The 20,277-nt window shown below is 39.0% G+C and overlaps 1 protein-coding gene across 22 annotated transcripts in view; it reads left to right on the plus strand.

Annotated features, from left to right (window-relative positions):
- Positions 1 to 20,277, plus strand: part of CLASP2 (cytoplasmic linker associated protein 2) — a 163,006-nt gene that overhangs the window by 17,342 nt on the left and 125,387 nt on the right. For 21 of the 22 annotated variants that reach the window (XM_089532686.1, XM_089532692.1, XM_089532689.1 and 18 more), the window contains exons 4-7: positions 6,335 to 6,426; positions 6,673 to 6,748; positions 8,146 to 8,243; positions 18,420 to 18,490. In XM_089532686.1, coding sequence (XP_089388812.1) covers positions 6,335 to 6,426; positions 6,673 to 6,748; positions 8,146 to 8,243; positions 18,420 to 18,490 — 337 coding nt within the window. Of the gene's footprint in view, positions 1 to 5,673; positions 5,690 to 6,334; positions 6,427 to 6,672; positions 6,749 to 8,145; positions 8,244 to 18,419; positions 18,491 to 20,277 lie in introns of those variants that run through there. The other variant, XM_089532719.1, reaches the window with a different exon arrangement.

The following is a 20,277-nucleotide window of genomic DNA, read 5'->3' on the forward strand; positions in this document are numbered from 1 at the left end:
CCTGTCGTTTTCTCTGCCCACACATTCACAAAGGCCAGAAATGGTGTTGCAGGAGAGAGAATAGTGAGGATCATTGCTTTGTTTAGATTCTTCCAGGACAGACTAAGGTCTTGCCTAATCAGAGAATGGTTCCTTTTCCTAAAAAAATAAGAGTACCATAGATAAGTGGACCTTTTGGGAGGTGTCAATTGTTTTACTAAAATTTCTCAACTTATACATGAGTATATACAGTATGTCTCTGCATGCTTTTGGATATATATGTATAATTGATCCTGGACATGGAAGCAAGTTCAGTTAGCTTCTGTGGATGATACTTTTGGATTGTAACTTCAGTATGCTGGTCATATTTGTCTTATATATGGATAGAGATTTAATGAAGTGTTATGTATTCTCTTTTGAGGTTTTATTTGATTATTATTACCATTATTATTATTATTATTATTATTATTATTATTATTACTATTTCCTATCTGCCTCTCCCAGTGGATCAAGCAGGGAACAGCAAATAAACAATGTACAGCATCAATTAAAACACATGGATTAAAACATCAACAGCTTAAAACGACAAGTAAGACATACACATTTAAAATTCATTAAAGTTCAGCATTTAAAAATCATCTAGATGAGCCTGCCGAAAGAGACTGGTCTTCAGTGCTGTTTGATATTATATTTTCATATAACTTACTACTTTTATATGTCACACTTGCAAATAAAAATAGTGCTCAAAGCAGCTAACATAATTTAAAACAAATTAAAGATAAATTCAGCAATAAAAGTATTGAATATCATAGTGAGTAAACACAGGAAAAACAAAACTGCAAGCACATATAAACATTTATGCTGAAAATAATAATAGGAAAACCCAGAACTTATAAAACTTTGTATTTACAATAGAGTGATCATTTCATTAAGATGAGTAATGCTAAAATAAGAAACCCTTAAAGTAAACGAAGTTTGGCTACCAGTCCTGAAAGATACCAAAATCAAGACCCAGCAAGTGCAAATGAAAACCACCCAGGGTGAGATGTGGTTTTCCAGCAGACAATGGGTCATGAATTAAATGAACACCCTGAGGCCTTGCCATTCAACAACAGACCAACACAGGGATTAACATGTAAATTACTTCCTCTGAACCAAGGGCCACACAGTATATATACCCCACTCACTTCAGTGCCAGCGTTCTCTGAAGATGCCAGCCACAGATGGTGGCATAACATAATGCAGTCATAGAATCATACAGTTGGAAGAGACCGTAAGGGCCATCCAGTCCGACCCCCTGCCATGCAGGAAATCACAATCGAAGCATCCCCGACAGATGGCCATCTAGCCTCTGTTTAAAGACCTCCAAGGAAAGAGACTCCACCACTCTATGAAGAAGTTGTTTGTTCCACTGTCAAGCAGCCCTTACTGTCAGGAAGTTCTTCCTAATGTTGAGGTGGAATCTCTTTTCCTGTAGCTTGCATCCATTGCTCCGGGTCCTCGTCTCTGGAGCAACAGAAAACAAGCTAGCTCCCTCCTCAATATGACATCCCTTCAAGTATTTAAACAGGGCTGTCATATCACCCCTTAACCTTCTCTTCTCCAGGCCAAACAATAATCTCTACTAGAACACGGCAACATAGCCATAAAAGCCTTCATCTTCACACAGTGATTTAATTGGTTAGACTTGTATGTGAATGAATAAATACTAAAAGAAAATATGTATTGGTTAGCACACATATCACAGTGTGTATCATCTTCATTGTGTTAAGGTGATGTAGGATAGATAGCTTCAAAGCAGGTGCATGGATTACAGAATTTTGTAATAATAGTAAAAGTAATACTAAAATATTTTGTCCAGTGAAGAAAAGATTGTTGATTAAATGACATAGTCCTAGTTATTAAAATATTAAATAATTAATTACTTTCTACTTAATATTCTAGCTTGCATATCTATAACTTCAATTCTTCCGTGTTAAAATTATACACATTTTTCTTCTTGCTGCTTTTTTGAATGTACAGTCAGCCCTCCACATTTGCGGGCATTAGGGGAACAAGACCCCTGTGAATGTGGAAAATTCACAAATAAGCCAAGTCCATCCCACCTCCCCTCCGATGCCTGAGACAGCTCTAGCTAGCTGTCCCAGGTATGGGAGAGATCAGGGGAGCCCACATATGGCCAGCTATCCCAGGCATTGGAGGAGGAGGTGGGAGGGGCTCATGCGCAGGCTCTCCAGGCCCCTCCAATTGCGAATAACGAAAATTTGGGAATGCCAAGTCCGCAAATGTGAAGGGCCGACTCCAGATGACTCCTGTGTGTGTTTGCATTTTACATGCTATTTTGTTCAAGCTCCATTTTATCACTCCAGTTTTTAAAATATTTTTTGGTAATTAATTGCCACTTCAGATTCCTTTTCTTGATCTGATTCTTAAGGCCATTCTTGCCTTCATCATTTCCCCAGAAATAAAAGGAGCGGTGTGAATGAAGTTCTACTTCTAAAGGCATAGCAGTCATGACAGTGATGTGTAGAACTGTGAAGGTCCTATAGTTTTCTGGTTTATCTTTACTTATTCCTTTATTTATATTTATTTCCTTCCAATGGCAAAAGTCATTTATTTGATGTGCTCCCTCCTCTGTATTAATCAGGGGTTTTGTGTAATACTTTGGAGGAGATACATGGGAGTAGGAGCCTCATATAGCAGGCATGTACAGTTCAGGGCATTCTGAGATAGAGCCCTTCACAGTTTTACCTGACTGCTTTCATTTTTTATTTTTGTAACTTCCAGATCTGAAGAACGTAAGGAAGCAAAAAATTTCCCCCTCTCCTGCATCACCTTGCTTTAGGTGCTTAGTGTTAAACCCTTGATGTATTCATAGCTGTATCATTGAACTTCCTTGTCAGTTGAGTTTAATCTTACAGCTATCATTTTTCTGCTTGGTTGTTATAAGACAGTGGCTCTCAAACAGTGCAAGACACACACACATTCGGGAGGGGGGCATGAGATTTGGAGGCCTGATCACTCCTCCTCCATTTCCCAAACTTTTTCTGAAGAGAAGGGTGAAGATGGTGCTTGGAACAACCACCTCTTCCTGAGGAAGAGGAGGGGAGCAGGAAAGCTTCCTCTTGAGAGGCCCATCTCAAGTTGCCACTTATTCTTCTCCCATCTGTTCTGTCAGAGCCCCAATTCTTGGGACAAGATGCTGGTGCAGTCTCAACCAGTGTGTCTGCTCAGTCCAGTGCACCCAATGGCAAAGGACATTTATTTGATATGGCACATCTTGAGGTTCCCTTCCCTTATATTATGGGATTAGTGTAATCTTGTGGAGGAGATACATGGGAGTGGGACCGCAATGTGGCTGAAGGAGACGCAGTGTCTGTGATGTTCTCCAGCAGCAAAAGAGGCAGGCAGCATGTCTTGCTAGGGATCACCACCTAGGTCTGGCTGGGCCCTTTCCAAGGGCAGGAGAAGTGGTCATGGTGGCTCCGCTCCAGAATGAATGGCATGTCAGACTGGCTGGCCAAGGAGGGTGCAGATGTGCCACTTCTTGTAAGCTACTGGAGCAGAGCAAGTGTCGGAGTCCAGCACTGCCCCATGCTGCCTTTTCCACCCTCCTGGCTGGCCAGCAGGGACTCCTACTCACACGAGAAGGCAAATGCCAAGCTGTTCCTCTGGTCCAGTAAAGTGGGTGGGCAAGGCAGGGTGGGAACTGGACGGGGTCCAAGGAGAGTGGGAATGAAGAGAGGCTTTGGTTAGCCGTTAGAAGCATTGGAGTTGGTGGAAAATTTGTAGGTCCAGTGGAACCAGGTTCTGTGATGCCCCGTTTCTCTGTCCTCCACCACTTTCACATGCACACACGTTCTTTCAAACTCTGTCACACTGTTTCTCTAGCTCTTTTTCTTTCATTCACACACACTTGCAGGGATTCTGTCTCACACACAGTCACACACATCCTCTCTTTTTTACATACATATGTGCTTATGTATACCTACTTATACACAAGATAATGAATGTTTCTGTGTGACTAGGGGGCCGAACAGATACCCCGGAAAAGACAGTTGCTATTTGACTTGGGGGCATGGGGTTTTAACCCCACATGCCCCCAAGATGCCCGTAAGCCACACTGGCTGATCCGATGGGGAGATTTCAAAATGCTCCGGGGGTACAGCACACAGCTGGAGCACCCAGAAGCCACCCTAGGGTTCAACAGGGCTGCCCAAGGCGGCCCTTGACTAGCCCCAATAGGAGCAGACCTTTTCCACTCCTATTTGGGCCAGGAGCAGGATGGATTGGGGCCATGGCATGTGCTTGTTGCACCTCCAGGGCAGCCCCAGTCTACCCTTTTCAGGCAGTCTGTTTCGCGCCTAGGTGTGAGAGAGTAAATGGGTATGTGTGTGAATGAAAGAACATAACTGAGTGTGTACATATCTGTGAGCATTGGTGTATGTGAATGTGGCTGTGTGTAGGCAGTATGTGTAAAATTTACACATGTGTTAAATATTGAATTTATTTAAATAAAACTGTTCTAATTTGAATGATGTTATTTCCTTGTATTAAAATATAAATATACATGATTGTACAAATGACAATACACACACTTAATGAGAAAAATGTTTTTATTCATATACTACATCAAGCTGAGGGTGTGCAACATCTGCATGTAAAGAAATCACATGGCATAAGGTGTTCTCCATGTTAAAAAAATAATCTTTGGTGCTACTTTAATTTAAACTGTTCAGCCTTTGGAAGACTTTACTTTTGAACCCTTTATTTTTGAGTGTTCCTTAGAGTGTTGTGAGGTAAATCCTGCTTACTGACAGACTCAGAATTCTCATTATTAATTTTGATGGATTTTCCTTGTGCATTTCTGGAAGTGTTCTTGACTCTTTATTCTTCTTGTTTGCTGTTCTGTGATTTCCTCCCAACATTTGGTACTGTTCCAAAATATTGTTGCCAAGTGTTTTTCTTCCGCAAATTCCATCTCATCTTGTGCTGGCCCCAAATGTCCTGAACTAAACATCCAGTGCCTAATAAATGTGTGATTATAATTTTTCTTTAAACATAATAATAATAATAATAATAATAATAATAATAATAATAATAATAATAATAATATTTATTTATTTATTTATTTATTTATTTATTTGTGTTTCCCTGCCTCTCCCAATTGGATCGAAGCGGGGTTACAGACTAAAAAATCACCATACATATAATTAAAATTCTCTAACCATTGATTTGCTACATTGACAATAGTTAGAAAGCCATTGTAAATTTAAGGTGGCAATTTAATTAATCGTTGCATAGGAAGAACTGGTTCTATTACTGAATTATGATTCCAAAACCGAATATTTCACAGCCATTTTAACTGCTTAAATAATTTATATAATGTGTTTTTGATGGTTCCTAGTTACCGTACCTAATGTTTTCTCTCAGTGTCTTAAAGTTAAGCAAACGAAATATAATGCACTCTGCACATGCAGCATTGTCTATTTTGGTCATGCAACAGCATGAGTTGAGTACTGGAAGGGTCTAAATCATAAAATGCTGCAGTCTGGGAAATTGTGCTATTGCTCACTGTGCAGCAGTTGCTAGGCAACCCTTTTCTCTTCAATGCCTGCTGAACCACTGAGATTATCATGGCAGCATTGCAGCTAAAGGGAGTTGCAGTTGGAATCCGCTTGCTTTGAAATATTGTTTCAGATCTAGTCCTGTAAGCCTCAAGTGTATAGTCTTGGTAATTACAGTAATGATGGGGTGTGTGTGCGTGGGGGGGGTTATAAAGATAAAAGCATGAAAGAAATAGAAAAGGGGCTGACGAAACATGTAAAGATGAACGTGCTTTGGAGTAAATGAGTGTCATGCAAGTTACTCATAATAGAAGAAAGATCCAGAGATCATCACAGGAGAAGAACAGAAAAGGCATTGGAAATGGAGGACAAATAGAACCAGCAGTTTAATTACACAGAATAAGTACTTAAAATATAGTGATATGTTCAAAAAATCAATTTTAAACAGTGTGTTTCTGATTGAGGGATGTATCAAGAACAATAGAAAGATTTTTGTTTGTAGGGAAAGCTTAAAACAGATGTAATTGTTATTGTCTAGTTGCTGAAAACTAATATTTGAACAGCCACTATTTCTTGATATGGATTGATATTGTATGAGTATTATTATAACATTGGGAGCAATTGTAAATGAGTCTGATTAAAACTTTTTGCCATAAGGCATTTGTATAATATTTCATTGTGGTGTTCCTTTAATTGTGACATTAATTTATAGCTGTCATTAGCCATTGAATATTAATGGCATGAAACATTTCCTTTCTGTAATCTAACCTACCTTTTCTTTTCAATAGTTCATTTGGGAACGTCTTGCTGCTGGCTTCAAACACAAGAATTACCGTTCACGCGAAGGAGTGTGTCTGTGTCTTGTTGCAACATTAAATGTGTATGTATTTTATTGCTTTGGAAATCCTAAAAATAAACATTCTTTCCTTGTTAATGTTCTTTTCCTTGGACTTAGTAACAAAAATCCAACTCTTATTTTGAAAACACAGCAAATGGTAATTCACTTTAAAATTTAAATTCTTAAATTATATATATAAGAACTCAGGTTGTGTTAGATTTGTGTGTAGAGTTGCTTATTGATGTTGTTTGTGAGTGAAAATGACACTTATTTTGAATTTTCTTTTAGCTATGGTGCACAATCATTAATTCTCAGCAAATTGGTACCACACTTATGCATCTTGTCTGGGGACTCCAATAGCCAGGTAGGGCTATAATTATTAAACCAAAACTTGAAGATACTGATTTTTGTACTACCCACAGTGCATTGCTTGCTCCATAAGTGCATTTTCCAATAATTATAGAAAAGGGAGGTGGTATGGTTTTTTGTGTATAGATGATTCTTAAAAGTTTCAGCATGGTGCAAATTTCTGCAAGCTCAGGCTAACATTTACCTCCTTAAAAGACTATCTGTTTGTTTTCCATTGTCTGTCATGTGGAAAGGGAGGAAACTGTTCACTACAAAGCTTCATATTTCAATTCTCACTATATATTTTGCTCAGGCTGTGCCAAAAATTCTTTCCTTTTTGCCTATGCTTTCCTCCATGCTTATTTGAATCCAAGGAAGCCCTTCCAAACCCAAACTAAAAATTTCAGAAGGGATGGAAAATTGCCACTTGCTCTTTATAATAGCCAAAAGTGAATTTTATAAGGTACAGAAAATAATAAGAGTTAGAAAGAGGATGCTGTGTCATTGTGAGTGTCATGGGACAGGTTTTTTAAAAAAGAAAAGTAATCTACAAAGTAATGTCAGGTCACTCGTAAGCTGCTCCTAGAAATGTAGCTGGAGAAAGGTAGTGGCAATGATGCAATATCATTTTACAGTGGGCCCTCCCCTAATGCGGGAGATCCGCGTAAGGGAAAATCTGTATGCTTGCACCCCATTAAAAACAATGGGGCACATACTCACGGCTTGGGGTAGTGCATGTACCATGGACACGCACACCATTACTTTAATTGGTGTGCAGCTTCCGTGTAAGCTGGAAGCCGCATATAGTACACCCACGTATGGCGCAGGCGCACTATGTTGTTCTTTTGCTATTCTAAGCAATATAGAGGGTTAGAAAAAGCAGAGAGGGTCATTGTGCTGCAGTAAAATTAATCCATCCTCCCACCCAGTAATGGTCCTACTTTCTCACCGTGTGCATATGAAGAGGTCAGTAGGTGTCTTCCCCTTATCATAATGCAAGCAATTCAGCTTAACCAGTGTCTGCACATGTAGCACACTGTATTAGAGAAGGTTGACTTTCAGGATGTTGCTAGAATGGGGTTTGACAGTGCTGTAACTACAGTTGCCCCTCTTAATGTGTGGATCTCAGATCCATGCCCTTGAATATACGCAGAGGGGCAACCTCTGTTATTTACAGTGGCGCATGCACATGGGGGCGTGCTCCATTCAAGCCTATGGGACTTGAATAAGTGTGGCCCTCTGTTTTCATGGGGGAGGGGTCCTGATTGGATCCCTTGCAAAAACGGAGGACCAACTGTATATAGTTTTGTCCTCCACCCCCCCTCCCCAAAAGACTGAACAATCAGGTATTAAATGTGTCATACTGTCATATATTCTTTTCCAGTTATAATTTGACGTTGTTGTGTGCCATAGGTAAGAGATGCTGCGATATTGGCAATTGTGGAGATTTATAGACATGTAGGAGAAAAAGTAAGAGCTGACCTCAACAAAAGGGGACTTCCTTCTGCAAGGTGAGTGTGGTAATTGTATCATGACATTTTCAATATACAGTTGCCCTTCCATTTTCACGGATTTGAAATCTGCGCCCCTTGCAAATGGATGGGGACTAAATGGGGTGTGTGTCTGCAGTGTGCACCTGTGTGCGCTTGTGGGCACATGCAGCCATTCAAGCCAATGGGGTTTGAATATCAGCAGGTTTCTGTTTTCGCGGGGGGGGGGGGGATCTGGATCCCACATGAAAATGAAGGGCCAACTGTATTTCCCAATGCTGCTGTGATTACATATGCATATATTTATCAAAATCTTATATTTTATTTTCATGATGTACATAACATCCTTTTGTGAGCTACCTTGGGTTCCACTCCAGGAGAAAGGCAGCATGTAAATGATGTAAATAATTAATTAATAAATAAACATGCACACAATAGCATAAAAGAATAGTATATCTTGCTCCAAAATGGGAAGAAATATTTTGAGCTTAGGTATTTGCTAGTTCCATTTTACTATTAAAACAGGGGTAAATTGGGTACCTGCCAGATTAGTAAGTGAAACAAAAAGGCTTGTGGGATGGCAAGAAGATAAAATACTATAAGGTTGCCAAGTATATGAAGTGTGAAATGCTTCAGAGTAACACACACACATACACAAAAGATAGAGAAGGAGAAAGGGAACACATTTCAGATAGTCGCACAGTCTATGGCAACCATCAGACTTCAGGATATTCAGCCTACCAGGACAATATTATAGGCAATATGGTGAGGACACTATAAAGTTGTAAAAATGGTGTGAAAGAATATGTGAAGAAATAACTGTATTTCCTCCAACTGGCATTTTTTTTCATTTTAGTTATTAATGTACCATCAATTCAACATTGACCTATGGTGACCCTACCAATGAAAGAGCTCTAAGAGACCTTGTAGTTAATGGGCCATGATGGCTTCCTTCATTAAGTCACACAATCTGTAAAGTACTTTTCCTCAATTCCTGCCACCTTCAGCTTTACTGAATGCCATCATCTTTTCTGATGAATCTTATCTCATATGGCCAAGTACTGTAGCTCAACTTAGTATATAACTTTGGGTTCTAGTGAGAGTTCAGGACTAATTTCCTCACATACCCATTTATGTGTTCATTTTTGTTTGTTCGTGGTGACATAGAACTATCCTCCAGCACTGCATTTTAAATATATAAAATTTCTTCCTATCAGTTTTCTTTGCTGCCCTGTTTTCACATCCCTACATAAAAATCAGAAGTACTGTGGTAGGGATCACCTTGACTTGGTTTACAGTCAACCTGAAGATCTTTCCTAGTTCCATGATAGCTGCCCTTCCAAATCATATTCTTTTTCTGATTTTTAAATGGAGTTCTCATTTTGATTGATTGACTGAGGTGAGGTGTATAAAATATTTAAATATTTTGATGTCTTTAACTTTAAAATTGCTTATATCGCCTGAGATCATTATTTCTCTCTTCTTAATATTCAGGTATAACCTCACTTTTGTACTTTCTTCCTTAACTTTGTGGTGTTTTAAATATTTATATTTGTTAATTGCCTTGAGAGCCCCTGTGGGCTGGGAGATGATTGAAAAATATCTCAAACTAAATAAATAAAATTAATCAATAGTTATTCCAAGTCTTTCCTTTTTTTCCCTGCTAGTAATATGGTATCATCTGTATGTCTTACGTTACTGACATAATTGTCACATCTCCTTTCTCTGAGTCTAATCCTGCTTCCTATATGATATATTCTACTTACAAACATATTCTGCTTGTGAACATATAGGATGATAAAATTCATTGTCATGACCCCTTTGACTATTCAAAACCACTCTATTTGCATATTCTTTCTGTCCTGACTGTGGCCTCTTCTCCAGAGTATAGGTTGCTCATCAGGGCAGCCAAATGTTATGACACACCCATTCTAAAGTGATCCATAGTTTTTTCATGATCTACATAATTAAAGGCTTTGCTATAATCTAAAATATATAATAGTTTTCTTCTGAAATTATTTGCTGCACTGCATCAGTCAACATGTGCTTGCAGTATAATCTCTAATATATCTATTTTTTCCCCTGAATCCGATTTAGACATCTGGCATTTCATGCTCTATATATGGCCAAGGTCATTGTAAAATCTTGAGCAGCACTTTTCTTGCATTGGAGATTAATGTGATGATTTATTGGTTACTACAGTTTAGGGATTGGAATGTATGGATTATGTCCAGTATACAGTCTATTGTTTTGTTCTCCATATTGGTTGGCAGAGTTATGTTAGAATTTGCATGGATTCCATATCTAAAGCTTGAAACAGCTCTATTGATATGCCACTTATTCCTAGTAATTTATTTCTTTCAAGAGTTTTGTACTTGCACTACACTTCTCCCAGAACTTTCCACCTTGCACTACACTTCCTGCCATTGTAGATTTGTCATCTAAAGATTCTGCGGGCAGAACAACTCTTTGTGTATTTTGAAGGAAAGTGTCATTATTTCATTTCTTCTGTATAATTCTTTAGTGTGTTGCTTCCATTACTTTTCTCTTTTGTCCTGACCTTATAATGGGATCACATTGAAACAGGTATGGTTCCTCACTCCAATCCCTTCTGGTAGCTTGGGCTCCCAACTTGTGAACAGTGATATCTGTACAGCAACACTCCATTTAAGAACTCTTAAGTCTTGAAATGTTAGTATTTTTAAGCAGGCAGCTTACTAATATTTTAGGCTTTTTTAATTAAAATTGACAAAATAGTCCATATACATATACACTCACCTTAGGGAGGAGTATAGACTAGGCACAGCTTATCACTTACTTTACATTTTATGTAAGGCATTACACATCATACACCATATGCCTTCATAATGGTTTAACACATAAGGAATCATGCATCTTACACAATATTGGGGCATCCTAACCCATATTACATCTGTGGTGGAAACACACAGACATCCATAATCTGTTATGATAGGTATTACCTCTTCAGAAATAAATGACTTACATAGTTACATGGTTACTATAGCCATTTCATTGGTAATTAGAGAAGAGGTTATCTTTATACTCCTTCCTACCAGTAATATCTTTTGGCCAGAAACATTATTAACAGATTCAGAACTGTCAGTTACACCTATGCCCATCCTCACTGGCTTTTATACTGTCTTCAGCTTCTGTCTGCCCAATTAGTGCCAGACCTAACTAGTCTACAATAATGTCAACATTTCCCTTCCCAAGTGAAATTTATATCAAGCCACTTTAGGGACCAGTCACTTGAGAGTGTCACTAGCCACTATTTCTGCCATCAGGTGATTAAAGCCGATTGCATCAGCCATAAGATATGAATAAACATTTCTTTTCATTTAACTCTTTTGGTTTCTTTATGCTCTGGTCACTTGTTTAATACAGTGGGCTTTTGGTATCCGTGAAGGATCCATTCGGGATCCTCTCACAATGTCAAAATCCACGGATGCTCAAGTCCCACATTGCAGCGTCACCATTGAAGACAATGACACTTTGGAGGAGATTCCTCCTCCTCCTCTAGCTCCTCCACCTCTTTCTCTTCCTCCTCTTTTTCCTCCTCATGCCATCCCACACCTTCCTCTTCCTCCTTTTTCTCTTGCCTCGCCTTCCTACTCCGCCCTTTTTGTACTGCACCACACCTTCCTCCTCCCACCTCGCCTTGCCTCACCTTCCTCCTCCTCCCCTTTCTCCTCTTCCTTCTCATGCTACGCCTTCCTCCTCCTCTTCCTCACTGTGACGTGACTTCTTCTTGATCCTGTCTCGCCTTCCTCCTCCTCCTCTGCCCCCCCATGAGATGCTCAAATCTGTGGATTGCAAGTCTGTGGATAAGGAGAACCCACTGTATTTCTCTGTAAGACATATAAAAATGCACAATTTTGACCACAAATGTTGCGACCTATACACAAGGTCGGCTTTTAGTCAAGTATGTATGGTAATTGCATCCAGGATTCTGGCCCTATTTCTGTCACTATTTGCTTTTGCTGGTACTGTTAACCATTTGGAGAGTTTCATCAGTCATTCATCAAGACTTTTATTTCCTTTTGGTTACAAATTGAATTGTTTGCTTTCTTTCGTGATAATATCCCTGATAATTACAGTCCATAGTTCTTCTGGTTCATAGTCTGGTAAATTACCCCAAAAATCTGTTTTCAGTGATCTTTAGCCTGGAAAAGAGATGATTAAGAGGTAATAAGATAGCCCTGTTTAAATATTTGAAGGGATGTCATAGAGAACAAGCTTGTTTTCTGCTGCTCCAGAGAACAGGACCTGGAACAATGGATGCAACCTACAGGAAAAGAGATTCCACCTCAACATTAGGAGGAACTTTCTGACAGCAAGGGCTGTTCGACAATGGCACAACACTCCCTTGGAGTGTAGTGGAGTCTCCTTCCTTCGAGGTCTTTAAACAGAGGCTGGATAGCCATCTGTTGGGGATGCTTTGATTGAGAGTTGCTGCATGGCAGAAGGAGGGTTGGACTGGATGGCCCTTGTGGTCTCTTCCAGCTCTATGATTCTATGAGAATTCTGTTTAGTCAAGAGAGGTGAAATTCTGAGCCACAAATATGCAGCATGCTGAGATTGGAGATACACTCATCCAAGCCATCCCTTGTTTGCAAACAAATTGAGTATTGTAGCTAAAAAGGAACAGAAATGCCAAGAGAATAATAAGGGGGAAAAGATGAGTTTCAGTTTGCCCATAGTACAAAGTGGAAAGACTACAAATTTTGAGAAATTAAAAAAAAACAACCCACAATTTTTTAAAAATGGTGAGTAAAATGCTTTTTATCCAAGATTGCTTCTTTAGATATGATTCATAGTCACATCAGAAAAATTGTGTCCAACTTTCAGCATGTTCTGTTGCATCAGAATTCAAAGTGAACTTAAAGAACACAGGCAGAATTATTTTTTGTGCTGATTCAGACTTTGTAGATCTGCATGGCCAAACTCTTTCTTTCAGCTGCAAACAGTAAAGGATTCTACACCCACACAGTGATGGGATCTAAATGAGCTGTTTATTCCTGTTGAAATTCTTATTCTAACTTCTCTTCCAAGTTAGAATAGTCAACTTCCATATATGCTACTTAAGCATATATCTGAGCATAAGTGCATGTTAGGAGAAAATTTATTGCAATAGTCCTTTGGCCATAGCAAGCTAAACTCAAACAGTGGAGTTTGCATAGAGATAATGTTTTTAAAATAAAATTAGATGGTAGTAGGTATACAAACTGCTTATAAAAACACAAAAGTTTTACTAACATAATGTTATTGACAGGAGGGGAAATTAATGTAAGATCTATGTCAAGAATATTTCTTTCAGGTCGCCCTGACATTTTGCCAAAATGAATTCTAGATGATTTTGTCTTGCATTTATTTAGCTGCAAGGAGAGCAGTCCTCCGAATGACAGATTGGTTAGTGCTTGCAGCAAAACAACAAAAAACAAAATGAGTTTCACTTTGTATCCAAAGTCTTAACTTAGTTTACAAAGAGACCAAAATAGCATTCTCTGATGTCCCTGTATAGTTGACATTTAAGAATGTAGCATGCTAGGTCCTCCAGAATTGTTTTTCCACAGACACATACTGTAGTTTTTCTTAGAAAGGTTGCTATGAAATATGCTAGATTGCACCATAGAGTCCATTTGTTTGATGTGCAGGCAAGTGAAATCCTCTCAATATTCCATTGTCTTGGGGAGCAAAAGATACTATGCATTGTGATGTTTGCCACGCACCCTGACGCTCTTGAGGATATGAGGGCATCAACATCCACAGCTCTGTTTAAAATTGCTTCTTACAGCATTTGCCCATGGCCATAAGGCAGTAATTTCCAAAGTGGGTGGTACCATTCCCTCTGGGGCAACGGAATGATTCAGGAAGGTGGTGGTTGAACCAGGGGACATCAGGAGGCAGTGAGGAAAAGGGGGACGGGGATGACTCCAGTCAAAGTATTAGTGAGCAAGAAGGACAAGGGGAGCCAACAGCCTTTAGGACTAAGGTGGGGATGACGAGTTAGAGCACATAGGGGCAGGGGAGAAGCAGCAGCAAAAAGGAGATTTGATACCCTGCTTAAGCTTTGTGAGCTTTGCTGGGACCTGGCTGGCAGGTTGGAGTTGCGCTGCTGTTCCTGCTTTCTTATATCAGACAGACAGAGAGAAGAGGTAACTGAAGAAACAATGTATGTGGTGGGGGTGGGGGTACAGCTTTAAGCTATGTGGGAAAAACATGTCCCTGGAAAAGGAGAGGCAGGAATATTGGGTTGATTCTCCAGAACAATCCTTCACCTCTGATTGGGAGTCTTTCATTGCTGGGGAGAACCTAGTCACCTTGGGAGCAGGAATCAAGCAGTTGGTCAAGCTGTGACCGAGAAGGCTTTTGCTTGCACTGCCCTATACTGCAAGGCCAGCACAGGCAGAGGCTTCTTGGTTGCTGCTCCTAAGATGACTGTGGACAAAAAGAGCAGCAACCAAATGTCTGGTTGAGCAGCAATCAAGAAGCCTATTGCCTAGGCTAGACTTATAGCAAAAGTCAGTGCAAGCAAAACACTGTTCAGTTGCTGCTCCCTTTCCACCTGGGCACCATGGGAGCAGCGACTGTGTGACTGTCCAGCCAGCCAGCCTTTGCTATAAGGCTGACAGGAATAAGAGGGAGAAGTTGGCCTGGCATGCTGACACTTCTGTATTCACATCTGAGGCAAAGCAGGAGGCAGTGGCAAGCTGGGCATGGCTGAGGTAGACATTCTGCCTGGTTGGCTGTTGCACAAACAGTAGACTTGACATCAAGAAATAAGCATTAGGGGCCAGATGTGTTGTCGTCCAATACATAAGGGGATGGCCACATCATGAGAAAAGACAATTCTAGGGAAGTTTGAGCATAGAAGAAGGCGACTGCATACTAGATGGCTAGACTCAATTAGGGAGGACACAGGCATGTGTCTGCAGGAACTGAACAGAGCAGTGGAAGACAGGGAGACTTGGAGATGTCTCATCCACAGGGTCATCATGAGTTGAAGTTGGCTCAAGGGCAGCTAACAACAACAAGCCCTACAAAGTTTGGCAACCACTGGCATAAGGCATGTAAGGAGAATAGAAGTGCATGTTGGATCAGACAAAAGTCCTTTCTAGTATAGTATTCTGTTTCAGAAAGTGGCCACCCAAATAAATTTGTCTAATCCCCTTTGAAGCCATGTAGACTGGCCATCACCTCATGTTATAATAGCAATTGCTGTATTTTAGCTGTATGCTTTGTGAAGAAGTACTTTCTTTGGCCTGTGTTGAATGTCCCATCATGCAGCTTTATTGGATGACCACTGGTTTTAATGTTATGCAAGAGTGAGATAATGCCATCTCTTGCCATGTATTGCATAATTTTATATGCATTTATTAGTCTCACTCCTTCCTTTTTTCTCAGCTGATAAACTTCAAACACTATAGACTTTTCTCATGAAGGGTTCCTGCAGTTCCATTTTGTTTGTTCATTTGTGCATTTTTCTTGCTTTTGTGATGTAATGATCTAAAATGTAAACTACTTCTGGGTGGTATTCTGTATAGAATCCAATATAGAATCATAGAGTTGGAAGAGACCACAAGGGCCATCCAGTCCAACCCCCTGCCATGCAGGAAATCCAGATCAAAGCATCCCCGACAGATGGCCATCCAGCCTCCGTTTGAAGACCTCCAAGGAGGGGGACTCCACTACACTCCGAGGAAGTGTGTTCCACTGTCGAACAGCCCTTACAGTCAGGAAATTCCTCCTAATGTTGAGGTGGAATCTTTTTTCCTGGAGCTTGCATCCATTGCTCCGGGTCCTAGTCTCTGGAGCAGCAGAAAACAAGCTTGTTCCCTCCTCAATATGACATCCCTTCAAATATTTAAATAGGGCTATCATATCACCTCTTAACCTTCTTTTCTCCAGGCTAAACATACCCAGCTCCCTAAGGCGTTCCTCATAGGGCATGGTTTCCAGACCTTTCACCATTTTAGTCGCCCTCCTTTGGACACGCTCCAGTTTCTCAATGTCCTTTTTGAATTGTGGCGCCCAGAACTGGACACAGTATTCCAGGTGGGGCCTGACCAGAGCAGAATATAGTGGCACTATTACTTCCCTTGATCTAGACACTATACTTCTATTGATGCAGCCTAAAATCGCATTGGCTTTGTTAGCTTCCACATCGCACTGTTGACTCATGTTCAACTTGTGGTCTACTTGGACTCCTAGATCCCTTTCACATGTTGTCTCCTTAAGCCAGGTGTCCTCCATCCCATATCTGTGCATTTCATTTTTTTGCCCTAAGTACAGTACCTTACATTTCTCCCTGTTGAAGTTCATTCTGTTAGCTGTGGCCCAGCTTTCTAGTCTATTCAGGTCATTTTGAATTTTGATCCTATCCTCTGGAGTATTAGCTATTCCTCCTAATTTGGTGTCATCTGCAAATTTGATAAGTATTCCCCCAATTTTTTCCTCCAAGTCATTAATAAAGATGTTGAACAGTACTGTGCCCAGGACAGAGCCCTGTGGAACACCACTGGTTACTTCTTTCCAGGATGAAAAGGTGCCATTGTTGAGCACCCTTTGGGTTCAGCCGGTCAACGAATTACAAATTTACGTAACAGTTGCCTTGTCTATCCCACATTTTACAAGCTTGTTTGCAAGAATGTCATGGGGAACCCTGTCAAAGGCCTTACTGAAATCAAGATATACTATATCCACAGCACTCAGAAATATTTTAGGCACATATAAAGAGTGGAAAGTTTTGCTGTTCCTCTCTTGAGCCCTATTCCCTCAGATGTTACATTAGCTACATCAGAATACTGAGTTCCTGTAATCGCATTTACCTAACCCTATGTATCTGTTCATGATCTTGAATTTTTACAGATGAATGGGACTACATTATTTGAAACCATTGGATAATACTCATTATCACATTCGCTATACCAATGGTTCCCAAACTTTGGCCCTCCAGATGTTTTGTACTTCAGCTCCCAGGATTCCTGACTGTTGGCCAAGCCATCTAGGACTTCTAGGAGTTGAAGTCCAAAATACCTGGAGAACAAAAATTTGGGAATCACAGCTATACCAAAGATTGCAAATAAACCCTCCTTTCAAATAATTCAACCTTTGTCATGCAGAAGAAGTGGTCTCCCTTTTTCCAAAGAGGATACCATAGTCCAGTTATCAAAGATTCTGATATCTTCCAAAAAGAGTGGAGACTGTCTCTGGACCTGAATATGAGCACTAGTTTGAACTGCTGCTATTAGGTTTCAAGTTAATAATTGCCCTCAGAATTTCATAGAACAGCTACAAAATCTTTGAATATTTCTAGTAGTTCAATACATTGTATATTTTGATACTGGAAATGGCAGAAACCAGTTTACTTTTAATATTTACTGTATACTTCTAAGCAACTTGGTTGTTTGAGGCACCATATAATGATAGTAGAACATGTTTTCCCACTTAATTGGGAATGCACAGTGGATACAGTTTGCCTTATGTTCTGCCTTCTGTGAGCATCTAGAACTGTTTTACAGTTGGAAATTTATGCTACTGGAATGCACAGGGAGTTTGTATCTTTGAAACTTGGGCTATGGATCTTAAATAATGTAACAGGTTACAGGCTATGTAAAAAGAATTAACAAATCTAACATCTGGAGGATTAGACAGAGCTAGGAACAGCAAGCACCAGGAAGCTAGCCAACATTAGTTGCTGAAATTAGGACACAGAGACCAAAATGGCTTGGATATTTAAAAGAACAAGGCAAACAAACAGGAAAACAAGTATTGGAGAATACCAGTGGACAACTTTCTAAATGGAAGCCCAGGAATGAATGGATTGATTCAGGATCAGTTCAAGAATGAGTATGTTTTGTGTGGATAATTGTGAGGAGAACTGCAAACATGTAGTAGGGAGATCTGACACTTTTGCATATCAGAAATATTTCATAAGTAATGAATTTTGCCACCATAAGTACTTGTTCTATTTTCTATGCTTTACTTTAAAAACATACTAGGCTATGTCTCAGTGCAATCTAGTATGCCATGTATTGATTATTTAATTTCATTCTTTGTATCTGTCACATCTATAAAGTATAAAATCATGGAAATTAATTTAAATTGTAATTTTTTACATTTGAGTAAGAAAAGAGATGATATTTATTTGTACTTATATGTGGGCTTCCTTTGCAGATTACAATCAATATTTATTAAATTTGATGAAGTAAGAAACTCTGGCAATATGATTTCAAGTTATTTGATTGGTGAGTATCCAGTACTGTATATGATATGATTTCATATACTGTATATGATTGTGGTGTCAAATGTAGTTGACTTTAAATGTACATTGAGAAGCCTAGTGTGTTTAAGGATTTTAGGTACTCCTGAATCCCAAGTTTAGGCTGCTTTTCATAATATTTTATCTCTGAGAAGTTAGATACTAATATAAAAGGACAAATGTTTGGCAGATATATTTTTGGATCATGTCTGTTGATAACTGAAACCACAGAGAGTGAAACTGCGAATAAGTGAAAAACTATAATATTTTTGGTCCATGATTGACCGCGGGTAACTGAGACCACAAATAGGGTTGGATTACTGTATTTGTCTAGTAATTCATTTCATATTTATATATCTATCTTTGTGTAGGAGTATTTTGTATAGAAAAATATTGGCTAATGATTAATTAAATAGCAATGTGGACAATTGATATGTTAATCATATATTTCCATTCTTCCATGCTTCATTTGGTATAATGAGAAAATATTCCATTTGCTATCATCATTCTGTTTTGTGGCAGTTCATATAAGAAACATTCATGTTCTAGCTAATTCTATCTAAACCTGTTTTTCTAAGATAAAATCTGTATTTATTTAAATTTTTATGGGGCACGTGCTTTTTCTGTAAGCTGTGAGCATTATTTTCTAGCCATTTCTGTACTCTTCTTAACATGCCTTTTGCGAGTGTTTATTGTGTTATAAACCGTTCTCAGAATTCTTTCTTATATCAGACTAGACAGCTTTTCAAAATATTGTCTGAATGATATTTAGTTACGTTTCTGTGACAATTACTAGTACATTCCGCTACTAAAAGCTCCCTTCTTTATTTTGTGTGGCCAGGCTTAATGGCCATTATAACTTACATATAATATATTGGTCATTTACACAAAAAATTTTGCCCACAAGCAAACAAATACTGTTTATATTCTTTGGTATTTTGATCAAAATTGTCTACTCTGTGTGTGTGTGTGTGTGCATATACTGATAATGTTTTTTGTATCTGTCCTATAATTAGAACATTCAGTTGCAAGATCTGTATGTTGTATTGTGTTTGTGCTCATGGTACTTCTGGTGTGGCTTTCAGATATTTTCAAGTCTTAAGGCTGTCAGCTGCCTCTCATTTTTTTAATCTCATGAAAATTGATGTGGTATTCTTGCAAACAAGAGGTGTGTTAAGCTTCTGCTATTTATTAGCAAATGAGCAACCATTTCCATGGAAACAGACATTGCAGACAGCAGCAGAGCTTGAAGAATACCTATTCTTGGAGGCCGAATTCTGTAAAAGCTGTCCCTTATGAAGGATTTAAGAGGATTCCTACATGATATTTTAAATGTTGGAGAAAGAGATTATGATTGATTTTAAAACATGGTTTAAATCATCAGTGTTGCCTTCTTTTTACAATATTCAAGCAACATCTGTGGGCAACAGCTTGTCCAGTCTTATAATGCACATTTTGTAAACATTTGGATTTGTGGAGGAAGAGCATATAAAACTTTTATTTTCAGACTTGGAAGCCAATAATGAAGAGCGTGATTTAGGATTACATAATTCCAAACAAACACTAAAAATATCTGGTTTGCACAATAGATATTTGTTGTGTCAATCCTATTTGCTTCACATCTTTTTGCCTTTGAGGTACAGTTACTATGGAAGTGTCATGGGACTAGCAGCTTGTAAATTATATAGTTTTGCTATGGTCATTGCACTATGAATAATATGCATAAATAGTAATAGAAATCAGGAGGTCAAAAGTATTATTGGGATGAATAAT

The sequence above is a fragment of the Sceloporus occidentalis genome, unplaced genomic scaffold (assembly GCF_023333645.1).
Source record: "Sceloporus occidentalis isolate IW3139 unplaced genomic scaffold, rSceOcc1.0.p SCAF_7, whole genome shotgun sequence".
Taxonomy (NCBI): domain Eukaryota; kingdom Metazoa; phylum Chordata; class Lepidosauria; order Squamata; family Phrynosomatidae; genus Sceloporus; species Sceloporus occidentalis.